At 36.1% G+C, this 16,045-nt stretch overlaps 1 protein-coding gene across 2 annotated transcripts; it reads left to right on the top strand.

The window, feature by feature from the left end:
• The first annotated feature begins 1,517 nt into the window (after positions 1 to 1,517).
• Positions 1,518 to 15,916, top strand: LOC135619140 (phosphoglucan phosphatase DSP4, amyloplastic-like). Of its 2 annotated transcripts, XM_065120849.1 has the most exons (14): positions 1,518 to 1,671; positions 1,776 to 1,839; positions 1,934 to 1,978; positions 4,151 to 4,253; positions 4,369 to 4,445; positions 4,508 to 4,584; positions 5,329 to 5,409; positions 5,734 to 5,866; positions 7,293 to 7,352; positions 9,441 to 9,497; positions 11,591 to 11,686; positions 13,564 to 13,623; positions 15,475 to 15,582; positions 15,670 to 15,916. In XM_065120849.1, exons 1-14 carry the CDS (start codon positions 1,646 to 1,648, stop codon positions 15,793 to 15,795), a joined length of 1,113 nt encoding a protein of 370 aa, XP_064976921.1. In that variant the 5' UTR covers positions 1,518 to 1,645; the 3' UTR covers positions 15,796 to 15,916. The 2 variants fall into 2 exon arrangements, with proteins under 2 accessions (XP_064976921.1, XP_064976922.1); XM_065120850.1 differs by lacking the exon at positions 1,934 to 1,978.
• The last annotated feature ends 129 nt before the right edge of the window (positions 15,917 to 16,045 follow it).

Here is a 16,045-nt window from a genome sequence, read left to right as displayed (position 1 = left end):
TGATAAAATTCAAATAAAAAATCATTAAAAAAAGTGATAGTATATCTAACACCATGATCTAAGGATGATTGAGAGGGATAAGTCGAGTATTGGTCGAGAAATCGACTTGTATGAAGATTGGAATGACATGCTTAGGATTAAGATGAAAAATAAACTCACGTGTGAATAATAAATTAACATTGATAATGATAAATTAAGATGAACAATAAACCCAAGTGAATATTTTATGATATGATAGAATATTTCCTTTTGCGTTCATCATCGTTTTTACATTTAACTATCATGTAATCCAGGTCTCATCCTTCGTATTGACTGATCAATTATAATTATAAGATGAGTTTATTGAATATCATATTTGATGATGAAGTCAATCGATAAATTTATGATCTAATTAGTGTTTGAGTGACGTATGAATAACTTCAATCATGGAAAAACAAATCGATTGAAGTACAAAGAATCAGACTTTGGGCCGGAGTGAATCGACATACTGAAAGAAGTACTTCGTGCCATGAGTTGAGCCGAAGGATCGGGCATTGCACCAAAGAGATCAGATGTTATGAGAGGTCAATATGTCAATTGGGTAATATACCGAACGAGAGGACGATACGTTGAAAATTTAGACGAAGCGTCAGATGAACCAATGACATATCGTGTAACATAGGATTTGTATTTGTAATTGATTGTAACTATGCTAACTCAATTAGAAGCTCATTGAGTTTGTTCTGGGATTGAGTTGGGCTCGTTACGAGGCTCATTCAATGACTCAAAGTTAGGTCAGGTTATGGCACTGTCAGAAAAGACGATAGTACCACTCAAACACAATCTTCCAAACTGTGTTAAACAATGGTACCACCCAGATTGCAAAGTGGTACGAATGTTTTTAAGTTAAACATATTTTCTATATTGGTTTGATCGAACGAAGCTTTCAAATCATTGTAATTTTTACGAAGCACTAATTAATTTCTCTCCTTGGTGCCGATAAGATCATAATAGAATTATGATTGAAATAAAATTTAATTTTTTTATGATTAAAATTTGAAGTTGAAAAACATAATTAAGGAAATAAGCATTTTTAGGTGAAACTCCACACATACACAAATATATATATATATATATATATATATATATATACTATTTTTGTTGGTCTCATTCCGGTACTATCGTTTGATTATCAAGTAAAACATCTCTCATTAAAACATCTCACTATGATTATAAAAATAGATATTCACATATTTTCATAACTGAAATTAGTTAATCTTAAATCTTTACTAACAAAGATTAACCTGAATTATTTAGATGAATATTAATATTATATATATATATAATTTTAATATTTAGAGTGATACTTGCTATATCGAAATGTATAAGAACCGCTTTTTGTTGTATCTTATTTTATTTGTGTTGACGAACCCTTCATGAAGTAATAGCCCGCAGAGAATCCGCATTCATCCATCCAAACATTTGTTTGGTTCAGCCACACCCACCTATGTGGATGAATCCAAGACAGTCGCGTTCAGCCCTCTATATATATGAGCATTGGGCCGTGCAATTAAGCATCCGCCAAAAAATATCCCGTAAAGGGCCGTTCCTTTTTGTGCTCGCTTTGCTGCCTCCTCGTTCGTCTTTTCCGCGAATTTCACCGGCCATGAACAGCCTTCGGAGCCTTCCGACGTCCGTTACCGATCCCTCCCTTTCTCTCCGTCTTCCCCTCCCTAACTTTTATCGTTTCTTTCTCGTGGGATCTTGATCGCTATTACTGTGAATTTTTGTTTCAGATCCTCCGCTCCGCCCTCGCCGGTCCCGAGAGGACGTTCGAGTAGGCCACCGACCTTGAATCTGGTTCGCGTCATGGATTCCCTTTGCTTTCTTGGTTCATTTTCTCTTGTGATTCCTTGGGTTATAGTTTCTTGCTTGTTGGTTTTCTTGTGTCTAGGGGGTGATACGACCACATCATCTTCGTGTAAATGTCGCCAGGAGTGTGAGTAGGAAGCTTTCTTGGTTCTTTCTTGAACTCTATATCTGATCTAAGCGTCGCACATTGGTCTCGATCTTGTTTAGCCTGTTCCTTCAATTCACCTTGTTTTCGTTGATTCCACCTCTGTGGGTAACCAACGGACGGGTTCTGTGGTGAAGATTTGATTTAGAGTGCTTTTAGGATGCTAATGCTACTAGTTTCGGACTAGTTTCTCGTATGTTTGTGTTTGACACGGTCTATGGATTTCTTTTGCTTTCTCGACGTTTCTAGGTATTCTTTGGCATCTCCGGTATGGATTCCTTTTCGCACGGGCTATGGATTTCTCTTAAGTTTCTTGTGTTCTTGCTTGACCTGTATGCGGAGTCTGTTGCTTTCTTGATGATTCTCAGTATTCTTTGGTTTCTAGTATGTGTCTTATGATCAGTTGGTTATGTGGTGGCACGAGCTGATCACCATGAATGTAAGTAGGGGCTTTCTTGGTTCTCGATTTTTTTTCATTCTTGATTTCTATTCTTGATCCGAAAATGGTGTTTTTTGAGAGATAATAGTTGCATTTCTGCGGTGATTTTGGCTGGTCTGATTCTCTAACTACCCCTTTTTTTGTTACACTTTATCTGGTAACTGCTCCACGTATTTTATGGCACCATTTTTGCATATTTGGATTACAACCAGCAAATTGTTAAGACTCATGCCCTTGCTTCGTACTTTCTTATGGTGGTGCTTGAATGATGTTTGGCACTGACAGCTAATTGTTTGTGGAAAAAAAAAAAGTTCAGAATCTACATGATAAGATGGTAGGAACCTTAAATTATATGGATCCATAGAAAACATCTAGTGCTAAATCTTCATTGAGGATGAATTTAGTAATTGGAGGACAGCATGGTTCTATTGATTAAGAATAAGAAGGGATGATGTGGGCTAAATGGACACAAGGTGTCACCTATTGATGAATATTTGACTCTTTAGCCGAGTTTCTTAAAATTTAGATTTAGCGTGCTGTCTTATATCTGTATTTTCCTATTACAAATGGTAATTTTTAAGCTATTAACAATTTAGCACAAGCTTGAATAACACTGTCGAGCAACTATTTGTCTCTATGCACTAGTAAAAAAAACTCAAAAGGTTTCACAGATGATAAATTGGAATAACAGGTTTGATGAAGGAGAGAAGAAGGTACTCTGCCTTCTTCCATATTTTTTTTCCACTTGCTATTCTCTGGTTGACAACCATTCTTTTGTAGAAATAGTCTTCTCTTACCTTGCTGTTTCTTTTCAAATTTCAATTTGACAAGTGTACATTTTTCTATTCTCATGTAAGCATACATCTTCGATATTGAATGTTTATACAGGTATATATTATGCTAGTACATGTCTTCGTCGTTGGCTTGCCATCTAATGATATAGTTTGTAATGCAGAAAATTTTGGGGTTTTGGATTTTTGTTTTACATATTCGGTATAAGCTACATGCAAACTCATGTGTTTGCTTACATACATGGTATATTTCAAGTCGATACAAATTGATATTGTTTTTTTTTACAATTGGCTAGAACCAGGCTTGTTTCTTTGTTTCTACAGAGTCATTGCTCTTGTTTATACTTGTCTCATGAAAGTTTCAGGAAAGTGTTTGATTAGTTCCTGTCAACAATTTTGCCTAGTTTTTTATGCTTTGATTAATTCTTGTTAACAATTTTGCCTCGTTTTTTTGCTGCCTTCAAACATTAATGAAAGAATCTTTTATAGCTTCTGTAGCAGAATTCCTTTACGCTTTTGTCTCAATGAATATAAGAGACATAATTCTTGATATGCTGATATAACATTGGTGCACACAAGCTGAGGCAGTGTCACTGTCTTATATGACGTTTTAAAGTGCAAAAAAAGTTGATGTATGTGAAAATTTTACAAATTTCTTGTGATTAGGTCATTCAATCCTAACTTGTATAGTTTACCAGGGAAACACTTAAATGAGAAAGACTCCACCTGAATTTTCGGCTATGTGGGAAACTAAGAATATATTAGATATTATCTCAAACAGTTACGTGCAAACCAAAGATCCATTGAACTTAAACTGTGCACTTTTGCTGTGTAACCAAATTTCAATATGTTCATTTTGAACTTAAGCATGTAGTATTTATTTGAACTCAGGATGATTGCTTCAGTTATTTCCATCTTTTGCAGGCATGTTCCAAGTCTTCTGCAAGTCCTGAGAAGACTGGTGCTGAAGTGCAAGATCAGAAGTCTGAGATATATAGCAGTGATATGACAAAAGCAATGGGTGCAGGTAATCATCTACTTCATTTATTGCTAAAGAAGATTCTACCTTTTTGTTTTCTTCTAGGTAAATTTTTGTAATTATTTACTGTATAAAAGGTTTCTATTGTGGATGTGTGAACCAGTGCTGACATATAGGCATGAGCTTGGAATGAATTATAATTTCATCTACCCAGGATTGATTGTTGGTTCTTGTCTACAGGTAATGTAAGGTTTATTTCTTTTATGTCTTTGAACTTTTAAGATTAATATGTGCAATTACAGACCCCATCAGATGTTGATAAGCTTCGAAAGATTGGGGTGAAGACCATCTTTTGCTTGCAGAAGGACTCGGATCTTGAGTATCCTAATTGTGTTTCATTGGTGGCGATATTTTTTCATTGAAGATAATAGTAATAATCTAGAATTGGTCACAAAAGGGTATAACTTAGGATTTAGATTACAAAGCTTATTTGGAATAGTTAGAAAAAGAGAATATTAATAGATGCATTTATATCTGATAGTATGTGCAAGGATCAATAATTGACATGATGGATTAATAGTGGTCTACTGATGCAAATGGAAAAAGCGCATGTCTCCTTAGTCCCTCCAAAACACCAATATAAGTTCTCATTTTAGGTTGTTTATTTCCGTGAATCAATGCCTTCCTTTGTCAGTTTTATCTCCATAAATGTATTTATTAGTATGTTTTTACTCAACAATCCATAAACGGCGATGGTGGAAAATGAATATGAAAAATGATGCATTCTTGAGTTGATGTCGTAATATGGGAAAACCAAGTGATTCTTTCATATCTAATTAATATTTTGGCTGCTTCATTATACTTAAAAATAAGGTTTGTCGTACCACGGTATGTTGCCCGATACGGGCGGTATGTATTGATCGGACAGGGGACCGGTATTGGCGGTACATACCAATTTGTTGATACGTCCCATCATATCGTGTATCGATACGTCGGTATAGTTCGGTACATACCGTATTGATGGCTGGTCGGTATATTGGTACGGACCGGTAAGGGGAATCATACTTAAAATTGTCACTAGTTTATTGCCTAGACATCTTGTTTCCTTAATTTATTTCTGTAGATATTTTGGGGTTGATATTGGTGCAATTCGTGAATATGCCATGCAATGTGGTGACATTGAGCATCTTCGTGCTGAAATCAGGTGAGCCGAAGTACTTTAATAATGGCTCATTTGTTTAGTATATCATTTGGTTTTACATCTTCTATGTGTGGGCCACTTGTAAATCATTTTGTTGTTTTGCTTATCCCTTGCACTAAAATTATGATTTGGTCATATTTAGAAGTGTGCACTCTTGCCCATAAAACATACACTATAGGTTTCAAGCTTCCAACTTCTCATGCCTGAATAATGGATAATAATAGTAACTACGTTGTAAACTTGTAATGACTACTGTTTTAACTCGTACTCTTGAAAATTTCTGCAGTTAGTTAGTGCCCTCAATTTCTCTTATTCCTGATGTCACAGGGATTTTGATGCATTTGATTTGAGGATGAGACTTCCTGCAGTAGTTAGCAAATTATACAAGGCTATTAATCGGAATGGTGGAGTGACTTATGTTCACTGTACAGCCGGGCTTGGAAGAGCGCCTGCAGTTGCAGTAGGGTCTTTGCTCTTGTTCTGCTCATTCTTTTGTTGCTATCTATGCGTATCTTTCTGTTCTTTTGTTCCGTAATTGAAGACATTGTCTTATATTACTGGTGGACCATTGTTTTGTCTTTGGAACCTTTTGTTATGTCATAGCTGGACCATGCTTCATTTTGCATTTATATTGTGTGTTAAAGGTTATAAAAAAATAGTTCTTGCTATGTTAATATCCATTTATCACAAAACATTTTAATGGAACCGCTTGAGCCCAACACATTTTAATATTGGTGGGGCCTTTGGGGAGTAAGGAAAGTTTTTTCTACAACCTCTCTTGTTAAGATATTTTATACGATAAACTTAAATTAGTTTAACTTTGAGTGAATAATCTCTTTCTTCCTCTTGTTCTTCTTTGAATGTCGTTTCAACTTTCAACTCGAATTGGAGTATTGTGTTAGTTCTTACTTTTCTTCTTTCTGAGCTTATGTAGCCTACAATAGTTTTTCCACCAGTTAGAACATAACAAATTAGTGATAACATCTAATTGAACATTAGAGCTACAAGTTGATTAAAGAAAGGGGTCAAGTTATTTGTCTCTTCATTCTGAGTCTAGATTTGTCTCTTCATGTTACTTTTTATCAATTGAACCTTTCTCGGAAACCTCATAATTTAACAGTCTTCCATTCTTCGTACTAGACATGAATTTGTTGTTCACTTGTGATCATCAGCAAGGAACAATAACTATTTTTTACTCTATTTATTGAGCTGTAGTAGTGTCAAGATTTTTAAACTACTTTTACCTCTATGGTTATGTCAAAATATTACTTCTTTACAAAATTATGTCCTATATATCAAAACCTTTAAACTTTTTTTTTTTCAAAATCATAAGATTCAATCTCCATATTTTTATCATTTGTTAAAATAAACAGGCTAAGAACCTTTGCCCATTGATTTCTCAAGGTTTGGGTTTTGGCTTGCCAATTCTTCGTGTTTCTGTTTCTTGGTTGTCAGCCTGTTACTTTATTGTGCACTCCAGTCGGTGGAATACTGCTGCAGAATGTCACTATGATCAATGGTATCTGATTCAAAGACAGTAAAATATCGCATAATTGACACAAGTGATTGGAGTAATCGGTCTACTTCTGAAATTTTTCTTCAGTATATTTGGACTTCTTGAATACTTATTAGCAGTGAGATTAGGAACCCAAACTTAGATAGCCATTTAAAAAAAATGTTTTCAGCCTGTTTAGGCAAGATCTTCATTTATGAGTTGGTCACTTGAGATGATGCAGACACAACATGCTTATTTATCTCCAAAAGGACTGTACTCTCATTCCTCTGTTAATTCATATGCTTAACTAAGTAGTGAACTTATTATGGTCATATTTATTGATTTATCCACAAGGAATGTTTTTAGTAACTCAATGTCTTTTACACTGTAGTTGGCATACATGTTTTGGGTTAAAGGCTATGAGCTGAATGAAGGGCACCAGCTACTGCAGGTAATCCCTTCAGCATTTTCAGTGTTATGATGTTTATAAGTAGATGGTAAAACTGAAGTGAGTGCCTTGATTTGATAAAGATCTATATTTTTCTTATGACTAAAAGACATATAACATGGTGCCTAGATCTGTTGCTTTTATTTTCGATTTGTTGTAATGTAGCCACCTTAAGACAGTAAAATGTGATAAGTCCGTTGGTATGTGTATCTTGCTGGCCATCTGATTGGATAGTCTTATCTTTATGTGAATTTTCTACATATGCATATTGTCAGCTTTGACATACCACAATATTCTGTAAGTGTATTACAGTTTAAAGATTCTCATTGTAGTCTAATATAACTTCACAAACTCGCCTGAGCTATTTTCATAGAGTCTAGAGGCATCTTTTGAATATCATTTCATATTGAGTTTTTTAACTCTTTAACTTTTTGAACATATTTTCAAGAGTTAGAAGATTTAAGCAGAATTTCTTCCTCACATTTTTCTTTATGTGCTTCCTTACCTATGATCTGTACAGACACATGCTCACTGGATTTTCCCAACAATAAACTAGTCCAAATGTACTTTATTTTTTATAGTGTATCTTACATATACTTGGTTAGCAAAACTGCAGCTCTCTGGAGAGGATATTTCATTTGTATCCCTTTTACTCTTGTTTTGAAAAGTCAAGTTTGGTTCTAGGCCAACAGTAGGGTACTTATAAATATCTTGAAGCATAAGATAAAGGACCAATAAATATATGTATGCTCATATCAGGAAAAAACTAGATCATAGACCTTATAAATATCCATTGGTCAATATCAGTTGGAAATTATTTTTTGTATCTTCTGGTTCTTAGGCACTTAAATCAATGCTCAAACTCTTTCAGGACCTTGTCCTATGCTATAGACTTTTTTGTCATATTCAGGCTCTTGGGAAACTTTTAATGTCAGGATTTAATTAATTTGGAGTTGAACTCTTATGTTTGGAATGATCAGTACCCATGAATTGTGTTTCCAAGGATAAACCATATGATGTTGGGAAGGTTTCCCAACATCTCACAAGAGAGAGTTATCATTTCACCCATTCTTATCATAAATCCTATTGTATCTAAACTTCTTTTGAAACAATAGAATTCAATTTTAAATCAATTTGTTTGAATTAAACAATAGAGTCAATTGATTTTGTCTTCACAATTAAGGTGTTTTAAAAAAAAAGAAAGAAATTGAGCACATACGACGATTTTCTAGTTAAGGGATTTTTTCTCTAGAGTTATTCGAACCATTAATGTAATGCTTACAGGCGACCTACACCATATAATTGTTTAGTCCCACCAAGTTAGGTGGGCAACATCAATAATGCTGCAGGGTTGCTCCTCTTGGCTTCAGGTGACTGTAGTCCTATCTTATCTGCCTGTATGTACAAGCACAAGCTTGTGAGAACTAAGGATTTCAATCTTGGGTACTGTTACCATGCTGGTCCATGGCGGACTGGTATGGGTCAAGTCCATTCCGGCCCACCGTATGTTGATATACCAAAATGTGCCACGTTATAGAGAAGGGGGAGGAGAGGAGGGAGATGGTGGCTGAAGAGAGGGGGGAGCAGTAGAGAAGGAGAGGAGGGGAGGAGGTGGGCAGAGGAGAGGGGGAGATAAAGGTGGTGATAGAGAGATGCATGCACTGGAAGCAGGTAGTGCCAGATGCATGCAGCAATGGACGCAGAGCAAATAGCATGAGAGACATATGGCCATATGGGATTAAGATTATAAAGATAAAAAAAGTTGGGTCAGGCATTATATGCCCTAACAGCCTTTTATCACATATGGACTGCCTGAAATTGGACATCCATGTGTTGGTTCATGCCTGCACCAGTAGATACCAGCCGGTGCATATGAATCAGACAAAATCAAATTCCTTGGTGATAACTATTATTTTTTACGTTCTGCACAACCATAGAGCAAACTGTGAGAACTTTGATTCTATGTTTAACACTGTAATTGCATGTTGCATCTTTTTAATTAGGACACTTCTCATCATTGCATTTGTTTTATCATTCGATGTACATCTATTCACTTTGTCTTATCTTTTCATGATTACATTTTGCATATAGAGTAAGCGAGCATGCTTCCCAAAATTGGCTGCTATAAAAAGTGCAACCATTGATATGGTAAGCAGAATCTCTTTCCACTACCAGTTAGCATGTTTTGTCTTTTTTTTTTAATTATTCTGAAGTTACTATGAATTTGAAAGTCGATGCATTTTTTTCCTTGTATCATATGTGCCTACAGATTTACATATGGATGCTTTTGTATCTGATGCATGCATCCTTACAATTGATTATTCTTGATATTTTCATATTGACAAGTTCTCTCTTGATGTTCTATTTCTTTAACATGCACTATTTCTACTGGTTAGGAATTGGTGTATCTGCTTGAAGTTAGCATCTTAGACATTAATTTTATAGGAACTCATAAGCCATAGCCAATTTTACTTTCTAAACAATTAATTCAGTATGGAAATATGTTTTCGACCATACGTGGATTCGAATTTGAGACCTTTCTCAAAAGAGACAACCTGTTTTACCTTTTAGATGTTGAGTACTTTTGCATATTTTGGTGGGGATGCTCAATGTCTGAGGACTTTGAAACACACAAACAAATATAATAGATCTCCCATCACCTTATAGAGTTCCACTGGAATTTAGGCTGTTCTTAGAAGTTTCTTTTGCTTTGCGTACTTATAAACAGTATAATATGTTTCCTTATTAATAATCTAATTACATTTCTAGTTATAGGAAGATAAAAGAGCCTAAAAGATGATAAGGAAATAGAGTATAAACCAAAGAAGGCAATACCAAATGATACCGCCCTGTACGTACCGGTCCGATAGCATACCGGTACGCGGATCGCCCGCTATCGGGCGGAACGAATAAAATAATAAAATAATATATATATATATATATATATATGTATTTATATTTATATTTATATTTATATATAAAATATTTTAGAAAAAGATGATGTTCGGCGACGTCGTCGAGGCGACGTGACATCGCCTTTTTTGGATTATATATATATATATATATATATATATATATATATATATATATATATATATATATATATAAACGAGGCGACGTCGCCGAGGCGATGCGACATCGCCTTTTAAATAAAAAATATATATAAATATATATATAATCTTATATATATATATATATATATATATATATACCGAGCGGTATATCGAACGGTATACCGCTTGGTATATAGTTTCGTACCGTACCAAGCGATCGTCGAAACTCCGGTACGGTTTCATCATCATGACAAACATCATCGTAGTTGATCAATTCTCTATTTCTACTGTCTGCCATTCATTCTTGAATTTCATTAACTTCTTTTGATGTTTGATTTCCCTGCATTGGTAGAAATTTCTTTATTTAGTTATATCTCTTTATTTCCAATCTAAAAGTTTGGCATATTATTTCTTCTTAGCTCAGCTTTATTTCCTTAGGTTCTAGTATTTGTTTTTTTTTCTTTTCTTTTTTGCAATAGACATGTAGTACATCCTATCTTTTTCTATTTTGAAAGAATATACTGCATTTTGTTGACTAATTAAAAAAACATCATCAATAAAAATTAGGTGGAACCTCTACAAAAAAACAAACCCCAACTATGAACAGCATTGTATATAAAAATTTTTGCAATAGATTGTTCTTTTTTCTACTCACATAACAAAAAATTGACCACATTGACATCTTTTGCTAGAGAAAAATGTTCTTAAATACAACCATTCTATCTAATCCTGACCAATCTAAAAAGCTTTTTTTTTTTATGCTAGCACTTCAGTTTTTTTGCAATATGGGCATATTTGGAGCTGCATTATGATCAAATTTCTGTTTTATATGTTATCATTTCCATCATATTCAATACGGGCATATGTTCTGCATTATGATCAACCTCACAACAAATGTTCAAGAATGTTTAATGCAGTATGGAGTTCCGCAGATAACCAAGTTGTGAGGTTGGATCTTCATCCTTGTTGAACTGTCCGTTTACCAGTACTTGAGGAAAATCATGGTTTCAAATCTTATTAGTCACAATAATTGTTGTCATGTCAAAAATTAATTTGCTGTGATACCACATGTCACCTTTACATTTTGTTTGCACTTGATGTTCTTGATTAATTTGATGTCCCACTAAAGCTCTAGGCTTTCTTACCTTTTTTAATCATAATATTCATTGAACTATGTTCCCTTTGTAGCTTATAGGCCTATCCAAGAACCATGTCACTCTGATGTGGAAAGGTAATGAGTGTTCCTCAGTGGAAGTGTCTGGACTTGATATTGGATGGGGACAGGTATGCTCTTCTAACATTTTTTTCTCTTTTTTTTTGTTTATAAAGAAAATTTGCATTTATAATCTTGAATCTCGATACATTATGCCATAATAAGTCAACATAGAGGTTGTTTAAATAATATCATATTAATACTGGCAGCATATTCATATGTGTTCGTGTCTCTTTACGCCGTGGCCGGGGAGTTAGCACAGCTAGGGTCGATTCTAGATGCGCAAGGTTGCCTGGTCTAGCGCTCGAGTCTCAGAAGCTGGCGTCGGCCATCCCGTGTCCGGTGCAGCCCTTTGTCTCAGAGTCCTCGATGCGTAGGGTCTCTCGCGTAGTCGCTCGAGCGTCGAGTCGGGCTAAAGCTTCATCCCCCGAGTGCGACCTCCTTTCTTGGCGGGTGGCTTGCTTCTCTACCGCTGGGCTCCTGCACACAGGTCGAGATTGGGAGGGGGATTTCCCGACTCGATCACTCCGATGTTTAGGTTAGCTTTCCGTTGAATGAGTGATAGTAGGATGCTTGAGTGGACCTCCCCCTTTGTGTTGGCTAGGCAATGGGCTTTTATGCCTGCCCACGGGGGTTGGCTATCCCTGCCTCTTAATGGTCGCCGCCCTCTTAAGCGGCGAACCCATACCTTTTATGCTGACACCAGTTGTCGTGCACGGCGTCGCACCCGAGCGGAGCTGTCCCTACCTTTGCGGGGCAGAGGCATATACTCGAGCGGCGCCGTTCCATCCTTTGCGGCGTCGTACCCGAGCGGTGCCACCGTCACACTCGAGCGGCGCCGTTCCACTCTTTGCGGGATGACGTCGTACCCGAGCGACATCGTCCCAACCTTTGCAGGGCGGCATCGTACCCGAGCGATGCTGCCATCACACCCGAGCGACGTCATTCCACTCTTCGTGGGACGGCGTCGTACCCGAGTGGCGTCGTCCCAACTTTTGCGGGGCGACGTCGTACCCAAGCGGTGCCACCATCATACCCGAGCGGCGCCATTCCATTCTTCGTGGGACGGCGTTGTATTGATGTGGTCTGCCACATCGACTTCGAAACTTTCCATTGGCACTGATGTGGCTGCGGTCGGCTACCTGGGGGCGTGCTACCAAATTGTGCCCTATTAATATGGTAAGTCATATGACAGGTAAATATATTCAGCATTGATATTTTTTATTTTCTTCATGGTATGAAAGATGTTGCTTCATGACCTACGAATCGGCATGAGCAACGATATGTATAGCTCACTAATTGTATTCTTGAAAATTTTATTAATTATAATTGGAGCATAGAACAGATGTAACAGAAGCTTTGTGTCAGTGGAAGCATTTGTAAGCTGGAATGCTGCTCATAGGTTTGTTGAATCAAGGACTGCAAGTGAGAATGGCATCAAAAGCATTATTATTGATCCCTACTCTTGAAATCTTCCTATTCTTGCTTAAAAGGATGTGGACATGCAAGTAATTTTAACTATTTATAAGTAAATCTTCTACTTTGAGTGTGTGTTGTATTTTGTGCATCTGATCTCGCATGGTTCTCTTATGTTTTAGATGTCTTATATCTCATCCATGTCATACATGTAAGTATTTTCCACTAATCTGAAATCTTACCATAGTCCATAGTTAGGAGGTTCAGATTTTGGTTAATTCTCGTAATTTAGCTGCTACTGTTACATCCTGGGCCTTCTAAGCTTCCTGGCATGGTTAGCGTGGGATGCTTTTTTATTAACTTGTCATTATGTGAACAAAGTGTTGTTTGTTCATTGGTTTTGTGATTATGATCTTTTCACATATTTCATGTTTATCTTGAAAAGTAAATGCTTTGTAATGATTTTTTTTCAGTGAGCTTCATGATATAATTGCTCTGATGAGTGAGTTAATCAAGTTTTCATAATTTTCAGAGAATTCCTCTGAAGTTCAATGAGGAGGAAGGTGTATGGATTCTTGAGAAGAGCTTACCTGTGAGTGTGCTGATGTGTACTCCTAAAAAATTCTTAAGCTTTATAAGTCTTATGACAACATTTGTTGTTCTGCAGCTTATCTTCAGTTTAATCTTCATCTTGTTTTGTCAACTTCTCCAACAGGATGCTGCTTCCTAGATTAGTTCTTCATTGTTATTTCTGTGGGATTGGGACTAGCATCTTTTTTCCACACTTGTGTTAATCCTCGGTTCACAAATGCACTAATAATACATGATAGCACCCAACTATAAAAGGAGGATGTGCATGGTCATTAATAAAAGTTAGTTTTAAGAACTCATCTTCATGATTAATAAATAGCACCGCTAATCTACAGATTGTCCATGCAGCAGTAAAGGAGATCTACATACGTGTAGGACTTGAACTGTGCTTAACCCTACATAAGGCCAACTAAGCTAAAGCCATCTCTGGGACAAGAAAACATAGCTTTAGGATTTTTTTCCATTCAAAATTTGGTTGCTTCATTACAAATTGGTTTATTAGATTGAACCGGAACTCCAAACCTCATACCTCCTTGCCTAATGTTTTGTGATGTGTGGCAGTTGAGATTGGGTGGTATTATAGGCATGGCGTAGGCATGCCCAACAATACCAGTGTGTCTAAAAAATATGCCAGTAGACCAAAGACTGTACCAACATGGTACATTCTTTTGGTTATAGACCAGTGAAAACAATACATGCAATCTTGCTCATGTGATTCTTAGATTGACATGTAGTATCTGATACTGTCAGTATTAGCAATAGGAAGAAAATTGGCTTCCATATGTTGGTCTTCTTAGTTAGTTGCTTTAGTCATGATGGAATCGTTCTTTATTTCTTTCAATTTTTACTTGTGATATTCATTTTTGTTAACATGTTAAGCTTTGCAATTGTTTCAGAATTTACGGTTCTGATGTATATTTATTTTTCATTTTTTCTTGATTACTATCCTGTGCATATATATTCATTCACATACTGCTTCGACAAACTATACACAAGAGATGCATGATAAAAAGGCTTCACCTTGCTCGTAGGCCACAACAGTTGCACAAGTCATGAGTAGGATTTCATTATAACAGAAAGTTCTATTAATGAGCTTGGGCAAACAAATAAAAAAAGAAGCACCACCAGTGTGATTATACTAGTAACAGTTTGATGCATGTACTATTGATAATTTTCTTAAGTATCTTGGATCGGATTCAACAAAGTTTAACGGGTCATATATCCATTAGATAGAGTCATGATAAAATGTTATCAAAATCGAACTAGTATTGAGTCTTGAAAAGGGACTCGAGTAGGAAGGGACTACCTATATACACTTGGTTAAAAAGCATATACCATCATTGATGAGAATATACCATGCTAGAATATTCTGGGATATTTCAGGCTACACTAGTCTTTGATTAGAATGTCAGACTCCCAAGTGGGGGAGATTGTAATATCATGGTTTAGTCTCACAACATATATAAATAAATACTTCGAGTGATTTATAACGGCAGTGTACCACTTTTAGGTTTTAAGCATCTTGAGAAGGTCATGACAATGACAAAAGGCAATGGTAAATTGCCAAGGGATGCATCAAAGTGGTTTGATATGTAATTAATAAAGGTTATCTTTCTTATAAAAGGATTGTTCAGACTATAATCCTTTAAGTCTTTCGATGGATGGAAGGTTATCTACGTTTTGCCCAAATGACTCATTTTTCTTCTTGTATGATGCAACACATGAGAACCTTTTACAAATTGATGGCTTGCGTGCATTCTGAGTTGTGCATTGAACTCGATGTCGTAAAAAGTCTGCTTTTATTTGCAGCATGAGGTGCCTTTTATTTGTAAATTGATTTTTTTTTGTGTAGGAAGGACGCTATGAGTACAAGTACATAGTTGATGATAAATGGCTGTGCAACGAACATGAGTTGTTGACAAGTGCAAACAATGACGGTCACGTAAACAATTATGTAGAAGTAAGATCTTTCCCTCAAATTGAGAGACTCTTTGTGTTTGGATCCTTGGTTGACATGATTTTGGCTTGTGTGCATTTGTTGTTGCAGGTTTCCAGTAGCGATACAAGTGTCGAGGCAATGGGGCTAAGGAAACGTTTAGCAAGCAAAAATGTTGACCTTACCAAGGAGGAAAGGAAGATGATTAGAGACTTCCTGGAATCCTATAACTCGTAGAAACGAGTTCTACGTGATGGTTCAAAGAGTATTATGGAGTAAGGGTGTCAACCTACAGTGTCACCAATGTACATTTATTATTAAGTTAATAATAAATGTAATCCTCCACTTTATGTTGTCAGTGTCGATCCACATGCTCTCGTCATCCATTGGTCTGGTCTTTGGAAAAAGGATATTTATTCTTTTGCTCTCCATGTTTATGGACCGAGTCGAGTCTATCCTATCTTAATAACAAAACCATCAAGCATAA

The sequence above is a fragment of the Musa acuminata genome, chromosome BXJ2-8, assembly GCF_036884655.1.
Source record: "Musa acuminata AAA Group cultivar baxijiao chromosome BXJ2-8, Cavendish_Baxijiao_AAA, whole genome shotgun sequence".
In the NCBI taxonomy this organism is placed as follows: domain Eukaryota; kingdom Viridiplantae; phylum Streptophyta; class Magnoliopsida; order Zingiberales; family Musaceae; genus Musa; species Musa acuminata.
The sequence above is the reverse complement of the archived record's forward strand: the minus strand, read 5'-3'. Positions and strand labels throughout refer to the sequence as shown.

Bases quoted from the DNA above. Each gene is read 5' to 3' on its own strand.
- LOC135619140 (XM_065120849.1), top strand. From the start codon at position 1,646: ATGAACAGCCTTCGGAGCCTTCCGAC. The intron at 4,254-4,368 runs GTAATCATCTAC...TGTGTGAACCAG, and splicing joins GACAAAAGCAATGGGTGCAG to TGCTGACATATAGGCATGAG. The intron at 15,583-15,669 runs GTAAGATCTTTC...TTGTTGTTGCAG, and splicing joins ACGTAAACAATTATGTAGAA to GTTTCCAGTAGCGATACAAG.